We start from the raw sequence: 21999 nt of genomic DNA on the forward strand, positions 1-21999 counted from the left end.
GTGTATTTTTAGAGAATACCCAACTGTACAACTCCATTATGACTACATGGAAATGCTGCCTTCACATATAAATGCATCAATAATAAATGATCATGAAAATAATATTAGAAACCCAAAGCCCATTTGATCTAGACACCTTTGGTCACCAATATGAGGGTATGTTTTCCAAAAAGGCTCCTTCATTTTCTAAAATAGCGCACTGTAATGTTAATCATTTAAAACCTGTTCCTTGACATATCTGAGAAAAATGAGGCTTGGACCATGGGAATCACATTTCCAATGCTAATAATAGACCATGTCACCCAGCAACAGTGTGGTTCGCATCGGAGAGGGATGAGAAGAAACTAAACTTTTACACAACTCATTTTATTAAGATCACTTGTTTTTCACCTTTTCATCAGGTTTTGTTGACTACATTTTAAAAGTTAACACCGACCTGACTTCCGTAATAAATAAAATGTGGGCGAACAGGTCACCGCTGTCAATAAAAGACGTAATAAAATATGAACTCAACTCCATCGCAAAACTTCAGTTTACCCCTCATGGTCCGGGCATGTCGGATGATCTTGTCCTTTATCTGGAACCTGAGAAGACGAATGATGACCGGTCTTGGTCGCTGGTTAGGTGGAGGTTTCAGTGCCATGGCTCGGTGGGCCCGTTCACATTCCACAGGTGAATCGAGGACCCCTCCAAATACCTCCTCGAGCATCCCAGCAAAGAAAGCCGTCGGCCCAGGCTCCTCCATAGATTCAGGTACACCGATGACCCTGATGATGTTGCGCCGGCTCCGTGACTCGAGGTCGACAACTTTAGTTGCTAGTTTAGCAGGGTCTCTTTGTAGCTTGATGATAGCTTCGTTGGCAGCATTCAGACATACCTCTCGTGCGTTCCCTTCACTCTCAAGTATTTCGAGTTTCTCAGCATGTTCGGTCACGGTAATTAAGACACCGTTCAATTTAGTCTCCAGTCCTGAGAAAGTTTGTTTAAAATCCTCGGAGATGGCGGTTCGATGGGACTCAAGCAGGTGGGTGAGGGACACCATGGTGACCGCCTCGGCATTAGTATCGGTCTGCACCGCTTTAGTTTTCAGCATGGAGACGACAGCTCAGTAACAGATCAGCGGGGTAGTAAATCTAGTACTATTGCTAAGTTTAGGAGGGAGTTGAGTTTCAAGCAATGAGTCAAACAAACATCTGCGAGAGCGCGAGACGCGGCGTGTTTTTCGCTTGCTACCGCGTCACATCACGTGTCATTGATCTGACACCTCCTCCTCTCAATGCCTCCCAATTGAAGGAATTCAAGGGACACGCTTGGTTAAACACACAAGACAATCTGGCAGGGAGCAACAGAATGTGACAGGCTTAAATAGTGAGTGACTGACGAGGGGAGGCACCACAGGTGAGGGTGAGAAGAACCAGGTGCAGGAAATCAGGTGACGAGGTGGGAGGATCTGAAATGACAGGAGACTTAGTGAACATGCAGTGAAGATGAAAATAAACTATGATGTGGGCGTATGTGTGACAACATGAAAGGATTTGGATTTTAACAAATAGCAAAGCATTTATTTGCGAGGCAATTTGACAAATTGGCAAAGGTGTAACAACTTCATGAGGACCAGGGATCTAAACGCAACACTTTGTTGTCTTTGTCTGTTTACTTGCAATGCTTTTGAAACTTTATGCTCCTTTATTGTTTCCACTGTGAAATTGCTCGTCCCAACAAAAGAGACCCCTTAACGTCCTACAATCGTTGCAATACATTATTTTCTTAACTGCATCATGAACCAGCCATTCTAAACTGGACCCCCACTTTTCATTTAACAGTCTTTTCTTTCGCTTTGTCTCTTTGGTTTTTTGGGGGGTTTCATGACCAGTTCTCTTGTGTCCTGCGGGTTATCCTCCACCTGCTCTGTGCCGCCACGTCCTAAGCTAAACTAAGGAAGCCACATTCAAACTCGCCAAAGCGTGAAATAGTCGTTGCGGTCTGTAGTCGGTGCACAAGAACCACCGCTGCACCGCTGTGAGCAAGCGTTCTGGGTTCGTGGATGACGTCATCATGACGCGTTAACATCCGCCGTACGGGGGCCGTACTTTGCCTGTCTGTTGTCTGTTAGCTGCGTGCGAATTTAGGGGGGAAAACCCAGTGAGCACAAGACGTAATTTTAACGTTGAAATATGGTTGAAATGAGGTCTGAACGTCTAAGACCTCATTTCAACGTCTTTTCAACTCACAACGTCATACAATTTTTAGCTTGTTGAAAAGACGTTGAAATGAAATGAGGACGTTCAGACCTAATTTCAACGATTACAACCATATTTTAACGTTGAAATTACGTCTTGTGCTCACTGGGTTTTATATCAGTATTGTGACTTCGTCAACCACCAACATTTTTGTCTCGTCTCGTTAACGAAAGTTAGAATAGATTTAGTAATAGTTTTTGTTTTCTTTATATGGTTTTCGTCACGTCTTAGTCTCGTCTTAGTCATGGAAAAAAGGTCGTTGACGACATTTTTCGTCATAGTTTTTGTTGACGAAATTAACACTGACATTTACGGTACTGTATGTAGATCCTGCAAAGGCCATTGCATTCTGAAATTCCGAGTCAAGTTTGGCTCAGCTGAGACCAACAGACATGTGACAAAAATTCAGCGAAACTTTGACTGATCTGCAGCCTTCTGAGCACTGAGTGTGTTGAAGAGGAGAAGGGGCTATAAGAAGGGCAATGGGTTAATATACAGAGCACTTGAAGCCAACATCGGTTTACACTTTAAAAAATGTTGGATATTTTTATTTTCCTCTTGGGGATTTATGGCTTGTGAACTCATCCCTGCGTCCCCTCACCGTGTCACAGCCTGACCAGTGATGTAGGGCGTTTGCCCTTTAGGTTTGATGCCCCCACCAGGTGAATCACTGTTACTGCTTGAATTCCACAACACATCATCACTTCGTCCCGTCCAATACTTTAAGTCTTCTGCAGGTTAAATTATTTGTGATAAAAAAGTTGTTTGAAAAAAAAAGGAGCTTCATCAAATACATGTCCTGGATTCTAATAATTACTTGAGTAACAGTTAGGAAGTATTATTGCTTAAAAAGACATTTACCCCCAATTAATTACTGCGCAAGAAAATTACGTTTCTGAAATAAGAATGTTTTTGTTCTTTGTTTGTGCAAACTCAATGAATATATTGTTATGATCTTATTGGCTGAAGGATTCACGTGGAAATATCTTTTGTTCCCTTTTCTTCAGAGGATGTCATTGAAGTTAGTTTGGTGGAAAGTTCGGCCTGTTTTATATTCATGTAAATACCGTGTCTTCCTGGGTAACAGACACGTTCCTTTTCTTGTTTCCCTCAAAAACGCAATATGCAAACCAGGATATTGTGTGATGCGCTGTACACAGGCTTCTGATACCAAATTGACATGCAGTCAGGTCTTTAGTGTGAAGGTAAAAGTTAAAAATATGAAAAATATATGAAAAATATAAAGTTATCCACATACACACACATTAAATTAAAAGCAGTGAAAGACTGACCCACGTTATAAAGGTGTATAAGTAGTAGTAGGTGTATGGTTTTATCCAATGGTAAAGAAACTCTCTAAGCTGCACGTGCTCGACTCCACCTGCAAGTGGATCACAGACTTCCTGTCCGACGGGAAGCAGCACGTGAACCTGGGAAAACAAATGGTCAGCCTCTCGGACCATCAGCACCGGTTCCCCCTAAGGCTTTGATGTTTCTCCTCTGCTCATCAAACAGCTGCACCTCCAGTCACCAGTTCGTCAACCTCCTGAAGTGTGCGGATGACACCACCCTCATTGGACTGATCTCTGGTGGGGACGAGTCCGCCTACAGGTGGGAGTCTGACCATCTGGTGTCGTGGTGCAGCCAGAACAACCTGGAGCTCAACGCTCTGAAGACAGTGGAGATGGTTGTGGATTTCAGGAAGAACGGGAGTCGCACCTTCCAACATCACCCTAGATGACTCCCCCGTCACCACTGTGGATTCCTTGCGTTTCCTGGGCTCCATCATCACCCAGGACCTCATGCACTTTTACACGGCCATTCTGGAGTCCATCCTCTGCTCCTCCATCACGCCGCAGCCGCAGCCAAGGACAAGGGCAGGCCGTTAGGTTAGCTGGTCATAGTCCAAAAAGTAACAATCAGGATGAAATTACATTGCACATTGTTTAATAAATGGTTCAAAAACAAGTCAACGCAAAACAGCAGTACTGTTAGGTTGGCTCCCGCTTAGTTAAAAAGAAAGTAGCGCCTAGATCGAACAGTGGCAGTTGCTGTGTAACAATGTCAGGATTGGTACAGAGTGGCATGTACCAATCTAATTCGTCAGTGTGCCGGTGGATCAGACTGTCTGCCAATCAATGGTTCATCAAATGACAGTGAGGGCCTCATGTACTAACGCTCTTGCACCCACTTCAGGTGCATTTGTTTTGCAACGTGCGCGTAAAAGCACAACAGGTATATACAAACAGGCCGCATGTTGCAGGAACTTAAAACGGCAAATTGAGCTTTCCATTTCATGGATATGCATTCAAATGAGGGTCATGGGGAAAGTGAGAGGTCAAAATGGGAGGGGATGCATAAAGTGCGCCTAATTGTTTAAATCCCAGTATTCCAATTCCCCGCCTTAAAAGCAGGTGCAAACCTGAATGCTTATTTCCTCACATATGCCTCCTGGTGAAATTGCAGCAGTAATCCGAGCCAGACGGTAACAGAGACAGAGGAGACGGCTCAAAGGGTTTTTGCCACAAGAATCACCCTTTTTCAGGTGAGTGAACATGAAATCATTACGCGTTACAGATTAAGCAACCAGGCAATATTACAGTTACTAGAAGAAATCAAAGATGACATAAAATAATTGGCATTCACATTCCACTCCAGCAGCAATTAAACCCCACGCTACATTACAACTATTGGCATCAGGATCATTTCAAACAGTCATAATATAAATAAAGGGAATATTGCAATTTTGCAATTAGCTGTATCACAGCACAAGTACTTCACGCATTGCTACAGCGCACTAGTCAATACATACATTTCCCAACCACTAATGCCCAAATAATACATTTTTTTATTATCACTGAGTAGAGAGAAGCAAGCAGGTCCATTCACTTGCACGTTTAAGTGCTTGCCATGTGCGGAATAGTAGGCGGGGAAAGGCACTGATTACCCAAAGAACTGCAGGTTTCGTAAATGTGAGCTGCAGTATCACAGTCTGCGCTTCCTGTGGGTTGGCCATGGTGCTGATAACACTACGTTGAAAGTAATCATAAAGAGCCCTACTGAATTCAGTAATGAGGGCCTAATGTATGAAAAATGAATATGAATACGAATCAATATAAGAGAAAGAGACGGACCAGCCTGTCGTCCGTCAGAAGGAATATATACATAGGGACCTTTCTGTTCTTCTCACAATAGTAAAGTCATCCGGCGGGCCGATCACACTCCGCACTGGACTCCTAGCCGGGCCGGACGTGGCCATTTTTAGAAATTCATCTCATCTTTTCTCATTTACTTCCATATATAGTTTCAACAATGTTTTGAAAATCATTTCAGTGTTTCTTATTAACAGCATTTTCAGCATTTCTTTAAATACATTTCAGCTTCTCTCATTTCTGTGTTTTCAGCAATTCTTTCAAATTAATTTAATCTTTTAACTTTTGGCTTTGAGCTTTCCTCTGCCCTCGTGTCTTCCCAGTGTGCTGAATGCAGCTGCCTTCTGGATTGTGTCCACATGCCACATGTGTCTTGTTGACTCTCCCTCCCTTAAGTGCCATGCTCTGTATTGTTTGTTTCCAGTTTTTCTTGTACTGTTGTCAAGCACCTTTTTCCTAGTGCAGCTAGTGTTTTTTTTCAATCAAGCCTACGACCACATCCTAAAGAATAAAACCCACCTGTGACTTTGATATCTTTTTCCCAAGTCATGCACTCGTCCTCTGGTTGCCATTGTGGTATCTCCTGTAGAAATGCATAAATGTACTATAAAAGTTCGCTTTGCAGCTTGCAGAATGCTTTACACTAGACACTAGACACACACATAACACACACTTGTTATTAAATCATGATGCTCAGAAGGCTGTCCACAAAAAGGAGGAGCAAGCGTAATGGCAATGTGTATTCATATCATAGCAGAGAGGCCCCAAGTACTTTTTATTACCTCACTGGGAATGTGGGGATTGAAAAATCGGTCGTCGCACGCCTCTGTGGAGAGGGAAAGCACAAAGACTGATAGAAGCAATGTCGTTGATGTTGGTTTATGTTGACAGTTATATGTGACTAATAATATTAATTATGATTAAGTGATAGCAGCAGCTCTGTGGAAAAAAACAGTTAGTGATGTGCATGTTGACAGTAATAGTATTCGGACTAATAACGGTGTTGGAAGCAGCAGGTGTCAACAGGACCATGGCAGGTGGCAGGAATAACCACAGTCCATGGAAACAGTTGGTGGAGGGCGATCACATCTGATTTGAGCTGAAATAACAACTGACAGCCTCAGAGAGGAGAATTTGTTTTAAGTTGTACAGCAACAATGTGATTGGTTTAATGAAACTGCGGTTGGTTAATTTAATATTGGCCAATCAGCTGATCACTGGGACAGAGAGGGAGAAATAATGAAGGAAAATAACTTAATAGAGCTTTTGCTGTTAGGAGCGTCAGTGTGCTGCTGTGTATGTGTAAAGCAAAGTTAGTGTTATGATGTATTTTGTACATCCCCGTGAGGTCCATCATGTAGAGCACCAATCGGCTACAAACACGCACAAACTAAAGCCTAGTTTATGCTTCTGCGTTTTCAGAGCAGTAAGTAAGTAAAGGCAGGATCCCCTTGCGTGTCCCTTGCGTGCCTTTTCACAACTCCTACTCTTGTAACAGGGAAGCTCTTGGAAATCCACACCAAGTTTCTTGTATCTTCTTCCTTGTACTTTCCTAAGCCTCAAGTCAGGCGGTTACTACATCACCATTACAACCAAAATAGCAACCAACAAATATAACATTCTAATTCTATTGTGCCAGCAACTATTAGCAAGCAAACTTCCCCTCAGTAGCAAAGACACAAAATATGAGGCTTAGAGTGTAAGAAAAATATTTATTATGGTGTTTCTCAACAATCAAAAAAAGGCTTTAGAACCTGTTTATCACAATAAACATTAAACACGTCATCTATTTATAGGGATATGCAATGTGTGTGTGTGTGTGTGTGTGTGTGTGTGTGTGTGTGTGTGTGTGTGTGTGTGTGTGTGTGTGTGTGTGTGTGTGTGTGTGAGAGAGAGGATTTTTAGAAAACCTTTATTTTACATAAAACAATATCAATAAGTAGACAATATTGAAGATATATAATATAAAACATATATCCATCCATCCATTCTCTTCCAGGATCTCCTTCTCCGTCAGTGGCCCACCACCCCTCCCCCGCTCAGGATCCTCCTCAGCTGAACGGGCGCCTCACTCAGTCCCGGCATTGCTCCCCCCTTCCCTGTTGATCTTAAGGAGGATCTTCCTCAGTCTGAAGACCTCCTGCTGGGTGTACTCTCCAGCACCCTTCTTCGTGCCGCCATGTCGAGCGGAGCGAGCAAACTTCTCTGCTTTGGAGAAATAGTCCTCCAACCTCACTCCTCTCTCGTTCTTGGTGGCCAGCAGGAACGCTTTCACCTGCCTCATACATGCTGCTGACCGTCCCACCTGAGGAGATGCTGGTGGCGAGCCCCACCCCAAAGAGGACTTGGACTCCGCCGCCTTTGTCTGAGAGCCTCCCCTGCTGGCCCTCGTCTTACTCTTCAGGTGGGGGACCGTGAAGCCCACGCCCCTCCTTCCTATCCTCCTCGCTGTCCGGAATTCCACCTCAGACAGCACCACACTCACCCCCTCACCCACCTGACCAACCGCCTGGGCCTCACTCATCCCCACAGTCACTCCCACACTCACACCCTCACTCATCTGACCAACCGGCTGGGCCTCACTCATCCCCACAGTCACTCCCACACTCACCCCCTCACCCACCTGACCAACCGCCTGGGCCTCACTCATCCCCACAGTCACTCCCACACTCACACCCTCACTCATCTGACCAACCGCCTGGGCCTCACTCATCCCCACAGTCACTCCCACACTCACCCCCTCACCCACCTGACCAACCGCCTGGGCCTCACTCATCCCCACAGTCACTCCCACACTCACCCCCTCACCCACCTGACCAACCGCCTGGGCCTCACTCATCCCCACAGTCACTCCCACACTCACACCCTCACTCATCTGACCAACCGGCTGGGCCTCACCCATCCCCACACTCGCCCCCTCATCCAACTCCTCACCCACCAGACCGACCCACTAGTCCTGACCTGCGCCCTCTTCCTCCTTGGCCTCCCCCCGGTTTTGGTCCGGAGTGGAGGGGTTTTTCTTTGGACAAACCCTCGCCAACGGAAACACCTCCCATCATCCGATGTAGCAAACATCACATAGTCGAACGCCTCGATCCTCACCATGATCACCAGGCTGAGAGCCTGGGCTTTGGTGAGGAACATGTGGAGCTGTCTGTAATGTAGATGTATTTTTAAGTTGCTTCGTGACCATTGTTTTCGTTCGGCCAACTCTGCTGTAATGTTTAGTTGTGTAGGGTCAAAGATGACCAGCAGGTGTCACCATCTCACCACTAGGGGGGGTGTCTGTGCATCGTACATGCGCTTCCGTGGGAAAGAAGAAGAACGGCTGACGTTGCACAGACACCACCATCATTAAAACGGTTTACGTTTATATGTATTTAAGGTGAGATGCTTTCCTGTTGTGAAGCACTGTTCAAGTTCAAGTTGTGCTTCTTAGTTAATGGCAGTTATAGATTGAAAAGTTGTTGTTCTGTTATAAATAGTGTCGTTATTAGGTTAGCTCGTTAGGCTAATGCTACGTGTTTGTCCGACTGTTGTGGAGAAGCCTGTGTATTCTCATGTTTGGATGTGTGGGTGGGAAAGAAGAAGAAGAACGGCTGACGGAGACTGACGTTGCACAGACAACACCATTAAACCATTAAAACGGTTTACGTTTATATGTATTTAAGGTGTCGGCTGTTGTTCTTTGACGCGCCACCGAGAGGAAGGCAACATGTCTCCTGTAAGAGACACCACATGTCCCAGCAAAGGAGACCTGCACCCTGAGGACATCATCTTTATCTGGGACACCACCTTCTCGTTTTTCACCAGCGGCGGAACGTTCGATACCGTCACCCTGACAGCCGGCACGGCGAGTGGCACGGGCTTGTGCCACCACCTCGCGCACCTTTTCCACACTGTCCACAAAGATGACCACTGCTCGGTTCATCCATGCGGCGAGCTTCACGCCGTGCTTCCGCGTCAGCCCCGTGAAGTCCGTCATGTAGCGCACCGATCGGCTACAAACACGCACAAACTAAAGCCTAGTTTATGCTTCTGCGTTTTCAGAGCGACGCAAGTAAAGGCAGACGCAAAATCCCCTTGCGTGTCTCTTGCGTGCCTTTTCACACCTCCTAGCGTGCTTGCGTGTGTCGACCCATTTTTCTAGGCTTGCGTTCCTGGCCGGTTGTGTCAGTGGCAACCTGAACGAACATGTCATTCACCGTGAGGCCCGCCTCGACGACTCGGTTCACCTTCCCCACCTGGTCCAGAAAAATGACTCCGGCCCCGCTCATCCGAGCGACTATTTCCCCCACAGCCCGATGTCCTCCACGCTGCACGGAGAGCCGCCGCTGATCTTGATGCCGTGCTTTCGCGTGAGGCGGGACAGATTTTCCTCATTTACCGACCGGCGAGACAAAAAAAACCCAATAAACAAACCAAACTCCCCCCAAAAAGATTAAAACAAACTTAGTGTGAAACCCAACTAACAAACCACATGAAATTAATACACACAAACTAGGGACAAGACAACAAAAGTTAGAAAAAAACGCCATGTGATCACTGACTCACAAACACACACACACACACCCAGCATGCAGAGAAAGAGATTTTAGTCCTCCAGCTTCACTCCTCTCTCGTTCTTGGTGGCCAGCAGGAACTCCTTCACCTGCCCAGTCCCGTACCTGCTGGTGACCGTCCCACCTGAGGCGATACTGGTGCCAGAGCCCCACCCCGAAGAGGACTCCCCACCTCCCCTCTGCTCACTGCCCCCCCTTTGCCTGAGAGTCTCCCTTGCTGGCCCTCGTCTTCCTCTTCAGGTGAGGTACCTTAAAGACCCCCCCCTCCTCCATATCCTCCTCGCTGTCCGAGATTCCACCTGGGAAACCGCCCCCACCAACAAGTGCCCCCCCGAACTCACCCAATCCCACACTCTCCTCCTCATCCACCTGCCCGCCCGGCTGACCCTCACCCGTCGCCACACTCACCCCCTCAGCGACCGGTTGGGCCTCACCCAACGCCACACTCACCCCCTCACCCGTCCCTACAGTCACCCCCTCATCCACCTGACCGACCGGCTGACCTCACTCCCTCCCACACTCGCCCCCACATCCAGCGGAGCGGACGAGGGGTTCCTCTTCGGGCAACACCTCGCCAGGTGTCCCTCTCCACCGCAACGGAAACACCTCCCATCGTCCGATGTGGCGAACATGGCGTAGTCAAACCCCTCGATCCTCACCTTAATCACCAGGTCGAGGGCCTGGGGTTTGGTGAGGACCATGTGCCTCCTATGAGACACCACCTGCCTCATTAAAGGCGACTTGCACCCCGAGGACAGCTTTTTAAGCGGGGGCACCACCTTCCCGTGTTTAACCAGCTCCTCCAGCAGCACTCCGTCAGGGACGAACGGCGAAACGTTCGCTACCGTCACCCTGATGACGACTCGCCACCACCTCGCGCGCCTTCTCCACGCTGTCCACAAAAATGACCACCGCGCGGTTCATCCACGCGGCGGACTTGACGCTCCCGTGACCCACCAACCCCCCCACGGCCAGACCGCAGTCCTCCACGGAGCACGCGAAGCCCGGCGCGAGCTTCACGCCGGGCTTCCGCGTCAGCCCTGTGAGGTCCGACATGCCGACCGGCTACAAACGCAGACAAAAACACATAAAAAGAAAGAAAAGTCACACATACACACCAACACGCATTCACCCCACAACACACACCAGAAACCACACCGAAAAATAAACGAAATAACAGATAGAAAACACAATCCAAAATATTCACCTCACGCTCCGCACACTAGTGTTGTTACCTCCCACCCTCCTGCTTCGAAGCTTGTGTCGAAATATGAACCAGTGCAGGGCGAAGCAATTGTATCGGTGCTCGGTTCGTTCGCTGCTGATCACGTGATCAGTGACGTCCGAAGCTTCGCTCTGGCTCAGTGACGTCATCAGTGACGTCCGAAGCTTCGTTCCGGCGCACAGTCACGTGACCGCTTCGAATTGATTCAAATGGGCGCAAAACAGGGTCGGGGCTTGTCTGTTTGATACAGTCAAAGTCAGTGTTGTTGTAGTTGTATTAGTAGCAAAGCGCAAATTTACAATGGAACCTGTGGCAAAGAGAGGTCGCTCCGAGATGTGGAAGCAATTCAATTTGATTTCCTCTAACAAGGTTTGTAATAGGCAGGCAAAGTCTGTTATTTGTATTGTGTAATTATGGATGTTTATTTTTATTTGGGTTTTGTAGTTGAACTATACATGTGCCTTCATTTTATTCGTGAAAAACATGCTTTTGTAAATTCTGTTGTCAGGTCCAATGTTTGGTTTGCCATCAGCAATTGGATTATAACAATAACACCTCATCCATGCTGAGGCACTTTCGTGCCAAGCATGAGGCTGGTCAAGCTGCAGCAAGCATCCATGGTGGGTACAATTCCTCTAATTCAGTAGGTCCCTTCTACATGTAATCTTAATGTTATAAATATGTAATATATGTTTAGACATTCATTTTATTCCAGCATTTACTCATTAAAACTATCCATGGCCTGTTGTAATGTAGGTGATAGGAAGGCCAAGATTGACGAGGCACTGGTGAACATGATTGTCAAGGATTCGCAGCCCTTCAAGGTATGATATTTATTTGCCACATATATTGAGGTATTTGTGTAAAACACATAGTAACATTTCTTTTGCTGTTTAGGTTGTGGAAGATCAAGGCTTTAGGGCCTTGGTGTCTCTTTTGGACCCCACCTATGTCCTTCCTTCAAGGCAGACCTTGAAATCTATGGTGGAAGCCAAGTATCACGAGGAGAAGCAGAAGGCTACTGCTGTGGCTTTGACCTCTGATATGTGGACATCCATCCACATGGACTCGTACCTGGCCTTCACTTGCCATTTTGTGGATGAAGGGGACATGTTGGCTACTGTTTTGCTGGCAGTTGCCAAGTTTGGGGAGAGGCACACGGCTTCAAATATTGCCTCTGTGAAAGGGTCCATAATGGAGGAATGGGGAATCCCCAAATCCAAAGTTATGTGCCTAACAACAGATGGGGCCTCTAACATGACCTTGTGTAGTACCATGATGGAGATCAGGCACAGCCACTGCATTGCACACGCATTGAATTTAGTTGTAAAGAAATCAATGAAATTAACACCTGGTCTGGAGGAGGTCCGCACTAAGGCGAGGGATATTGCCACACACTTCAGAACCAGCACTGTGGCTAGAGAGCGCCTTCTCTGTCTTCAGAAGCAAATGGGTGCTCCATGTGCAAAACTCAAGAGGTGGAAACGAGATGGAACAGCTCCCTGGACATGTTGCAAAGGCTGTATGAGCAGAGAGAGCCAGTAGGTGCAGCCTTGGACTATCTGCAAACAGATATTTCACCACTTACCTCAAACCAGTACGCCAGTATTGGTCAGTGCATTGCGCTTTTGGCCCCGCTCAAAGAAGCAACAGTCGAGCTTTCTGCAGAGAAGCATGTGTCTGGTTCAAAAATAATACCCATGGTCAAGATGTTGCGGCACACAATTGCAGCAAAACAAAGGCAGCTGACGGATGACACGGCCAGAATTTTGGGAAAGCATTTACTAGGCCTAATGCACGAGAAACTTGGGAATTATGAATTGGCAGGACAGCATGCTCTGGCCACGCTCCTGGATCCTCGTTTCAAAACGATGGGGTTTTGCAACCCCACAAACCAGCAAAATGCCATAAAAAAACTTATTGCTAAAACAGCCACTGTGATAAGACAACAATCTCCTGCAACCTCACATGATGAAACACCATCAACTTCAGAGGATGCACCTTCAGCGTCTGATTCCTCAGGTAACAACCTACTGTCAATGTATTGTTTATATGTATAATATACATCTTAATGCATTCCTATACCATTTCAGGACTGTGGGATCTTTTAGATACACAAGTATTTGAGAAGAGGACGGTGAGAAGTGTGTCAGCCGATGCCACTGTGGAGACCACCAGATATTTGGCAGAGCCAAACATTCCACGAAGTGAAGACCCGCTAAAATATTGGGTCAAACACAAACATGTGTACCCACATCTATTTGTGTTGTCACGTAATCTTTTGTGCATTCCTGCCTCATCCGTGCCGTGCGAGCGCGTTTTTTCTAAAGCTGGGGAAATAGTTTCTTCAAAAAGAAACCGACTCAACCCCAATACTGTGGAGAAAATTGTGTTCCTCAATAAAAATCAATAATAATTTCATGCCCCATCTCATGTGTCCACAAGCACCTCAATATCATGTCATAACAAACCTGTCCAAAAGCACAATCACTTCCCACATTCCAGATTCAAACAATTCACATAAGTCCCTATGACTGCCATGAACTGCACATGCAGTAGGAAGCACTTTCTGGTATTTTAAATGATATTGCTTACATATAAGACATATATATATATATATATATATATATATATATATATATATATATATATATATATATATATATATATATATATAGGTGCAGAAAGACATAGATAAGTGTTTGTTACACTTCTTTCCAATGTACAGAGAATTGAAATACACAAACAAGGACACAATTCAAACCTGAAAAACAAGTTTTATTCATATAGCAATCCATGTATTTATTAGATTTATTGGTTCAACTTTTCATAATCATGTTCAACCCACAGAGACTGGGCCAAATATCAGCAGGGCCGAGATCCTCCTTGTGCCACTGGCACGCAATGGCACTCAGTGGCACTCAGTGGCACTCAGTGGTTCTCTTGCACTACAAGTTTTCAACAGCAGAGGTCATCATAGAGTTTGCGATGCATTGAATGAATGAACCTTTTTCCGATACAATTGGTCTACCAGAGAGAGAGAGAGAGAGAGAGAGAGAGAGAGAGAGAGAGAGAGAGAGAGAGAGAGAGAGAGAGAGAGATACAGCAGGTCCGCAGCGCCTCCAGGATCAGTCTCTCTGTCGTTGGTGATCTGATCTGTCTGCTGATATGAGCTCCGTGTGTGGAAGTTACTACGGTGAGGACGGCGTGTTCGTGGCGGGCTTCACGTGTCCCAAAGCGGACAGTGACGCTGCGGCACTTTTCTGCTGCGGGTTCAACAACTTGAAGTATTGTTGTGATGATCCCAACAGCTTCTTCCCCTACGAGTATGGATACATGTGGTGGTTAAGGTGAGGAGATAAACGCATCCTTTTTCCGTGTCAGAATGTGTGAACTTCTCATATGCTCTCCAGATGTGTATGATGTGAACAGGCATTCTGACCCAAATAGTGTTACACACTAAGAATGTGAGTTTTCTCGGATTAAAACGCGTGTGAAGGATCCACGTATATCAGAGGTATGAATTTCTCTTTCAAAGCACAGAATAGCAGAGGTTCGTGCAAAAGGAATGAATGTGCAGAATTGTATTTTAAAGGTACAAGAATTACATGCTGAGTAATGCACTCTGCATGTAATGTTGTGTTCGGAATGTTGTTTATTTAGAATTAATGTGTGTGTCCCAACACATCTGTGACACTAATAAATGAATATAGATATTTATTTTCCGCCCATGCAAAGGTCGGTTAATTAGCAGATCTTGCTGGTCCAACACATTGAATTATTTCACTACAAAATATACTGCGTAAAAAATCCTTGACCTATTTTTTAATTTATTTTCTATTTTTATACCAGTAGTTAATTGGTTCCTATATAAATAAAAGTTAATACCAGCATGCAACAAAATAAATGAAGATGAATGAAGATATAGGTGCTATATGACTGTACCCCCATTACTAAATTGAGACAGTGGGAGAAGCCTCCCTCTCAATTTATTTGGCTGTCTAATGTTAAGTTTGAAATTGACATGTTGCTGAAAAATAAAATAAAATCAAATAGAGAGAGCAATCGAGATAACAAATCACCTCACAAGAAGAGTGATGGCATTTTGGACGGACATGATGGTAAAGGGCAACAAAACAAGTTGGCTGAGGCATAAAACTGCAAAGCTTGAATTTTAGGTACATTTTTAATAGAAAAGGTGCAATAAAAAGTACAAGACCATATATCATTTATCAAAAGTCATCATGGATGTTGGGATCTCCGATGCCCCCGAGTCGGTTGATGAGAAGAATCGCAACACGTTGATCAATTAAAGTCAAAAAGTTAACATTTATTCAGAAGAGAAAAAGATTACATAAGCAATTCTCCACAGATATCTGGCTCTAACTATTGCTTGCAAGCAGGAGGTCGTCTCCGAGCAGTAAAAACGCTGAGTCTTTATACACATGTGAAGGCCAGTGCCGGGCACGAGAAGCTGCAAATCAGGTTGAGATAAGAACCCAGGTGAAGATGAGGGTAACACACGCTGTTCCTTTGTTCGAGCGCCTGTGAGAGCAAGTTAACTCCCTTCTTCAGACACAGCCGCATGTGGAAACCTTAATACTTTCTGCTTTTGCACATCACGGTCAAATACAGACACTTGAAACACGGGTTTAGCATAAGACAAATGTTACAACATATTTTACTATTACATGCATCTCACATGGACTAAAATATATAAAAAATGTAGTGGGTGTGAAAACACATCTAATCAATATCTGTTCAATCCACACAGCTGGAACCATTCATGCATGAACTGTATCATATTTCCCTTCTGTTGTGCAACATGCTGAGAGGCAGGAATCTGTAATAATCCGTCTCTCTTTTCCTCTGTTTCACAGTTTCGGAGCTCTTGTTGCTCTCTCCGTAGCAGCCGCGGGTGTTCTTACCCTCGTCGTCTCTCAGTGTATCCTCTGCTGTTTGATCAACACCACTGCACCCAGACGTTTGGACAATGGGCTGGAGCTCCAAGCAACAGGTAACAACTGCGTCTCCGTATCGACGCAGCTGGAAATTTGCTTACGCTGAAACCGGAATATTTGGCCAATAAACTCACATTTAAAAGCGCAACACATCCCAGGTGCACCCACACAAGTATTTGTTTCTCCTCAGAAGTGTTGATTGTATATTTTTGTCTTGTTTATAAACATTATAGCCGCAAAAAACTAGAACAAAATATAATGGGCGTTGTGCTAAACCCTAATTATAACAGAAGTTAAGGGAACACTACCATTAATATACAGCGTAAGGTATTATAACATACAAGGACAGAACAAAGGCGTTAATAAGCATTTGCAGCTAAGCTCAAATGCATCCACTGTACAGTGAGATGTTTTGGACTACACTGCCTTTCAAATAAACACAGTTGCAATGTTTCCATTTAATGTGTCGGAATAAAATGCTTATTTCGCAAAAATGTAACTAGCACGACTGACCTGCTGTTTCTAATGTTTGTGTCTCTTCACAAAGACCCACAAGTTGGGAAATCTTCAAGGATCCCAAGTGAATATTAGTACGAGCTGTATTGTAACTTGCGTTGCCTACAACCCCAATCTCTAATCAATCCATACTGTGGCCGAGTTTATTCATTCCCAACCAGGTGTTGGAAATGCACGTAATTCATTTTTCTGCCATATGTTTGAAGTTGGTTTGACCTTTTTTACGTTTACACAGCTAATGTAAAGAGGATCCTGAGATAATACTAACAGGTCCATTAGTGGTGAGCTGCATCTCGGACAGCCTAAAGATGTCATCCTTCATCACAGCCGGTCTGTGTGGTCCAAAACTCAATTTTTTGTCTTCTAGGCTCTACATTGAGTCCACAAAGACCAGGACCAAGCCCTTTGAGTGCGCCCGCTGGTCCTCAAGACTTGAAGAAACCCTTCCTGAGGGGCAAACTGGATTGTGACAACCAGCCCCCAGGACCCTGAGCGCCTCCTCCAACCCTGTTTCGTGGCCACTGAGACATCTATCAATGTCGAGAGTCCTGCTTAGACTGGCAGACTATTTTACTTTTGGCTTGTGTAGTTGCTCAAAGGAAGCTAAATGGCGGCTCCTCTGAAACGTCTTGTGTGGCCTTCAGTATGTGACATGAAATCCATGTTATATTTGAATCATCCTCACTTTAAACACATTCACATTCCATAGCCTATAATTACTACACTATACTGCATCAAACATGGCCACCCTGAACAAGCCACTGTCAGGTTAGGAATGACAACTTGTAGAGAGTTACCTGTTGCATGGTAACCAGTGGCATCACGCGGATGACGGGAAATGAATATATGTCAATGAGATGACATGAGAATGACAATGTCTGTCCAACAGCCCATCTCCAGAAATTCTGTGACTAGTAGTCAGGGTGTAACACAGGAACGCAATGTGGTAGCGTGTGAAATTGCATAGAGTAGTATTAGAGAGTTAGCGATGGACTGCTAGGTGAAAGAGGTTGACTTGCTGAGAACCCCTCTTAAAATCTCAAGGCTGAAGCACTGATACTTTGAGATGCATGGTTGTAATTGGCTTTGGATTGATGACATGGGCTGAGTTAGAATACATTTCTATTCCCCTGGAAACATCCCTAAAGTCCAGAGGCTGTTCTATGTCATCCTTACTGAACGCCAGAGGCAGTGTTTCACACTGGATACCTCCCTTCTCGCCAGTGTTAATTTCGTCGACAAAAACTATGACGAAAATTTTTCGTTAACGAACCTTTTTTCCATGACTAAGACGTGACGAAAACGATCTTAAAAAATAAAAACTATGACTAAATCTATTCTAACTTTCGTTAACGAGACGAAACAAACATGTTGGTGGTTGACGAAGTCACAATACTTTTCCCCCCTAAATTCGCACGCACGCAACAGACAACAGACCGGCAAAGTACGCGGATGTTAACGCGTCATGATGACGTCATCCGCGAACCCAGAAAGCGCGCTCGCAGCGGTGCAGCGGTGGTTCTTGCGCACCGACTACGGACCGCGACGACTATTTTACGCTTCGGCGAGTTTGAACGTGGCTTCGTTAGTTTAGCTCCGCTGTCTCGGTTTAGCTGCCTGTTAGCGGGCTGAAGCCGCGCTGCTTCACAGAAACATGAAGACCCGTTTAACAGCTCATGGCTGTTAACACGTCTAACGTAAGTCATTGCAGGTTCTGAAGCCTCACACATTGACCGTGAGACACGCGCATTTCAACTATAGTTTACACGCACATCGTGAGAAGACGGTGTTAAACCGTCTCGGCCACCGTACGTTCGTTACTAAGCAACATAGAGGCGCCACACACGTGACAGGTGGATCCTTTTGATAGAACTGAGCAGTGCAGGTGAAGGACGTGGCGGCACAGAGCAGGTGGAGGAAAACCCGCAGGACACAAGAGAGAAGAACTGGTCATGAAACCAAAACATAAACAATGAGACAAAGAGAAAGAAAGGACTGTTGAATGAAAAGTGGGGGTCCAGTTTAGAACGGCTGCTTTATGATGCAGCCAAGAAAATAATGTATTGCACCAATTGTAGGAAGTTAAGGTCTCTTTTGTTGGGACGAGCAATTTCACAGTGGAAACAATAAAGGAGCATGAAGTTTCCGGTGTCCATGTCAAAAGCATTGCAAGTAAACAGACAAAGACAACAAAGTGTTGTAGATCCCTGGTCCTCATGAAGTTGTTACACCTTTGCCAATTTGTTAAACTGCATTGCAAATAAATGCTTTGCTATTTGTTAAAATCCAAATCCTTTCATGTAATGATGTCTCACATGTCATTCATATCAGCTCACACAAACACTTTGTTCTTGGCCCGGCTCCTCTGTCACATTTTACAACCCCTTGTGGCCGCGAGTCAAAAAGTTTGTCGACCCTCCTATAGACCTGTCCTAGGAGGGACATCTAATGGACAACCAAGTACTGCAGGCTGGACTATTATGCAGCTGTAGACACAACACAGGGGGTCCCTGGGCCTGAGAAGGGAAGAAAATGAGTTTAATATGGCTGTTAAATGTGACTAAAACAACTTACATTTAGTCTAGTTTTCGTCGACTAAAACTAAGAAGGATTAAAATGACTAAATGTGACTAAAACTAATATGCATTTTTCGTCTAAAGACTAAATCAAAAATAGCTGCCAAAATTAACACTGCTCCTCGCACAAGCGCAGGTTAAGTATTTTATTACAACAATCACTTGTGAACAGACAGACATAAAGTGCCTTCCCCAGGCTATCCGATGTGCGTCCCTCATAGTTTACCCCGGGGAGACCATAAGGCCAGATGCCAGATGCCCTCCCCTCCAGTGTCGTGTCACAAATTATGCTCTCCAGGCCTTATGACACAGCAGCGTGATTGGGCCGTCGGCCGGTGAGCAAAATGCTTGAGGTGGTACTTGGAAGGCTTGCGTGTTACCTTGTGTTCTAGACACAGCTTTTTGCCCCAAAGGTGCTGGCTCGCTCACAAGCCAAACAACCTATCCAGCTGGAACAGTTTGACCCTCCACCTGGGGAGGAGAAGTTAAGACTCCTGTGCCGGGTACGGGCCCATAGGGCTTATGTTGAAGCTGCTGCCTCCAAACGATTTTGTCACCTGCGGTGAGTCTAAGAAGGGCTGCGCTCTTTCAAAGCAGCAGCGCCTTTCCCAATAGATAGTGAAGGCAAATGCCTATGCATACAGGTCAAGTGACTCCGTTTTGCTGCCTGGAGTGAAGGGTCACTCGACAAGAAGTCTCTCAACATCTTGGGCAGGTGTGAGGTGTCACTGCATGAAAAGTGAGATTTTCGTCCCCGTAAACGCCCGGAAATCTCCCTAATTTCCGACAATTTGCAACCCGCGAACGTCGCGTTTGTCTGTGCCACAAATTGTCGGAAACGAACCATGACGTAGGTGGAGAGCTGGCGGAGGTGCGAACGGCCCGAATTAGCATATGAATGCAGCGAAACCGCGGGTGGCCGAGCCGAGCGGGCTTGAATATCCTTACTCCTTATTGGATGAAACCACAACTTACTAACAAATATAATCACTCGTGATTGGCAGCAAAACCACACGTGGGCAGACCAGGCTTGAGTTTCCTTGTTCATGATTGGATAAAAACAACTTTCAATCACTCGTGATTGGTTGGCAGATCTGTCGCTATTGGTCACCCGCCTCATTTTATTTATATATTCATATTATGATGTATATTCATTTCATGGTTATCCTATGTAGGCTACTACACTATTATTAGGATACCAACCAGGACATCAATGAATTTATAGAGAAAATTAACATTTGCCACATGTTTATGCAAAGAAAGAGCTTTATTAACAACTTACAAACAACAACTACATACAAAGTGAGGATCTGCCCACACTTGGGTAACGGCGGTTTAAAAAACTACCGCTCAGTAAACTGTCCGTTTGCCTCCTCGGGGTTGTAGACCGTCACTGGCGCCGTGTTTTCCGAGGCAGGTCTGTTGTGCAGGCGGCTCGTGTGTGTGTGGCGACCGTACAATCCACCCCGAGACCCCGCCAACAACGCCGTCCCCTCCGTCCGACGTGAGCTCTACGGTGGCGGATTTCCAGAGTTCCACCTCGTCATCAGCCAGCGCACTTTGTCTCGGTTCCAGCAGCTGTAAAAACAACAATGAATCAGTACTGTGCGATGCGTACGGACACAACACATCGATCAATGCACTTGAAACAAGTCAGCAAATAAACTCTGACCCTCTTTCTTCTCGCTCGACTCCGCGCTGAACTCCGCAATGAGTGTTCCGGCTGAATCTGAAGCTCCTGCGTCCCGTCTCACAATACGTCTCACAGGCGGCTGGAAAACAATTAACTGTGTGGTATGAATACAAAAAAAATCAAACGCAAGTCACAGTAACATTTAACAATGAAGGAGAAACAGTAAACAGTGTCACTTACACACAATGACGTCGTCTAAATCTGGACTTTTCCCGGAGCAAATACGAGGTCACCGCCTCATTATGAGGCGAGATTAGTCTGTGAAAACAAAATGTACAGTTATGATCGGTATCTATACGTATATATTTCCTTATAGCGCAGAATGAAAGCATCTTTAAATCTGACCCTTGCTCTGGTTCGTAGCGCCTGTAGTTCGTCTCGGAGTTGTGAAGACGGCGCACCGTTTCCTGTAAACGACACGGCAAAGAAAACACACTTTAATAAAGCTGTTTCTGCTCACTTGTAAGGCTACTAGGCTACTCTTAGCTTAGCTTGAGGCTAGGCTACTCTTAGCTTAGCTTGAGGCTAGGCTACTCTTAGCTTAGCTTGAGGCTACGCTACTTTTAGCTTAGCTTGCAGTCATCGAACGTATTCTTACCGCTATCTTGGGATTGTGCGCCTGTCTCCTCCTCTTTGAGTTGGTTCCTCTCCTCCATGGACAGAAACCCGCAGAGTCCCGAACGCTCCAGTGGAGCGAACCGCTCGTTGATATCGGCAGTTTGTTGTTGGAGTTGACGAGACGATCCACTGAGAGCTTTCAGCAGCTTCTTCTCGTCTGTCTGCGGACTGGCCGAAAGTTGGTGACCGCGGAGAGGAGTTGAAGGAGAGTTGAACGCGCGACGTCGTCCCGCCATTATTCACGAACCAGCAAAAACCAAACAAAGGAACTGGAGATACAGTTCTTCTGAGTATAGTAACACACACGTGTCCGTTTGTATGCTCGTCTTGCAAGTACTGCTGTCGGAGTCATGCCTATGACCTCACACGTGATTGGATGAGGAATCTGAGGGTCCTCCAATCACATACGAGGTTATTGTTATACGGAAGGACCAGTATTTTAGGAAGACAAATGGT

At 45.5% G+C, this 21999-nt stretch overlaps 1 protein-coding gene, 2 long non-coding RNA genes and 1 pseudogene across 4 annotated transcripts in view; 3 read left to right on the forward strand and 1 right to left on the reverse strand.

Moving 5' to 3' along the window:
• Positions 1-21999, forward strand: part of LOC144411363 (uncharacterized) — a 244779-nt gene that overhangs the window by 23320 nt on the left and 199460 nt on the right. The gene's annotated exons all lie outside the window — the stretch shown is intronic.
• Positions 11681-13597, forward strand: LOC144411359 (E3 SUMO-protein ligase ZBED1-like). Its single transcript, XM_078107568.1, has 4 exons — positions 11681-11799; positions 11936-12003; positions 12077-13201; positions 13273-13597. Exons 1-3 carry the CDS (start codon positions 11742-11744, stop codon positions 12722-12724), a joined length of 774 nt encoding a protein of 257 aa, XP_077963694.1. The 5' UTR covers positions 11681-11741; the 3' UTR covers positions 12725-13201; positions 13273-13597.
• LOC120823384 (protein shisa-like-2A) lies at positions 14263-18947 on the forward strand (annotated as a pseudogene). Its single transcript, XR_013468509.1, has 3 exons — positions 14263-14529; positions 16060-16196; positions 17024-18947. The product of XR_013468509.1 is annotated as a protein shisa-like-2A (transcript).
• Positions 20481-21246, reverse strand: LOC144411360 (uncharacterized). Its single transcript, XR_013468510.1, has 3 exons — positions 21106-21246; positions 20905-21004; positions 20481-20810 (listed from the first exon to the last, which is right to left on the reverse strand). It is a non-coding gene; the product is annotated as an uncharacterized LOC144411360 (long non-coding RNA).

The sequence above is a fragment of the Gasterosteus aculeatus genome, chromosome 8 (assembly GCF_964276395.1).
Source record: "Gasterosteus aculeatus chromosome 8, fGasAcu3.hap1.1, whole genome shotgun sequence".
NCBI lineage: Eukaryota > Metazoa > Chordata > Actinopteri > Perciformes > Gasterosteidae > Gasterosteus > Gasterosteus aculeatus.

What these genes read in the sequence shown, in the direction of transcription:
- LOC144411359 (XM_078107568.1), top strand. Translation starts at nt 11,742, where the DNA reads ATGCTGAGGCACTTTCGTGCCAAGCATGAGGCTGGTCAAGCTGCAGCA. An exon ending in AGCTGCAGCAAGCATCCATG is followed by an intron (nt 11,800 to 11,935) that starts GTGGGTACAATT and finishes GTTGTAATGTAG; the next exon opens with GTGATAGGAAGGCCAAGATT. An exon ending in AGGATTCGCAGCCCTTCAAG is followed by an intron (nt 12,004 to 12,076) that starts GTATGATATTTA and finishes TTTGCTGTTTAG; the next exon opens with GTTGTGGAAGATCAAGGCTT.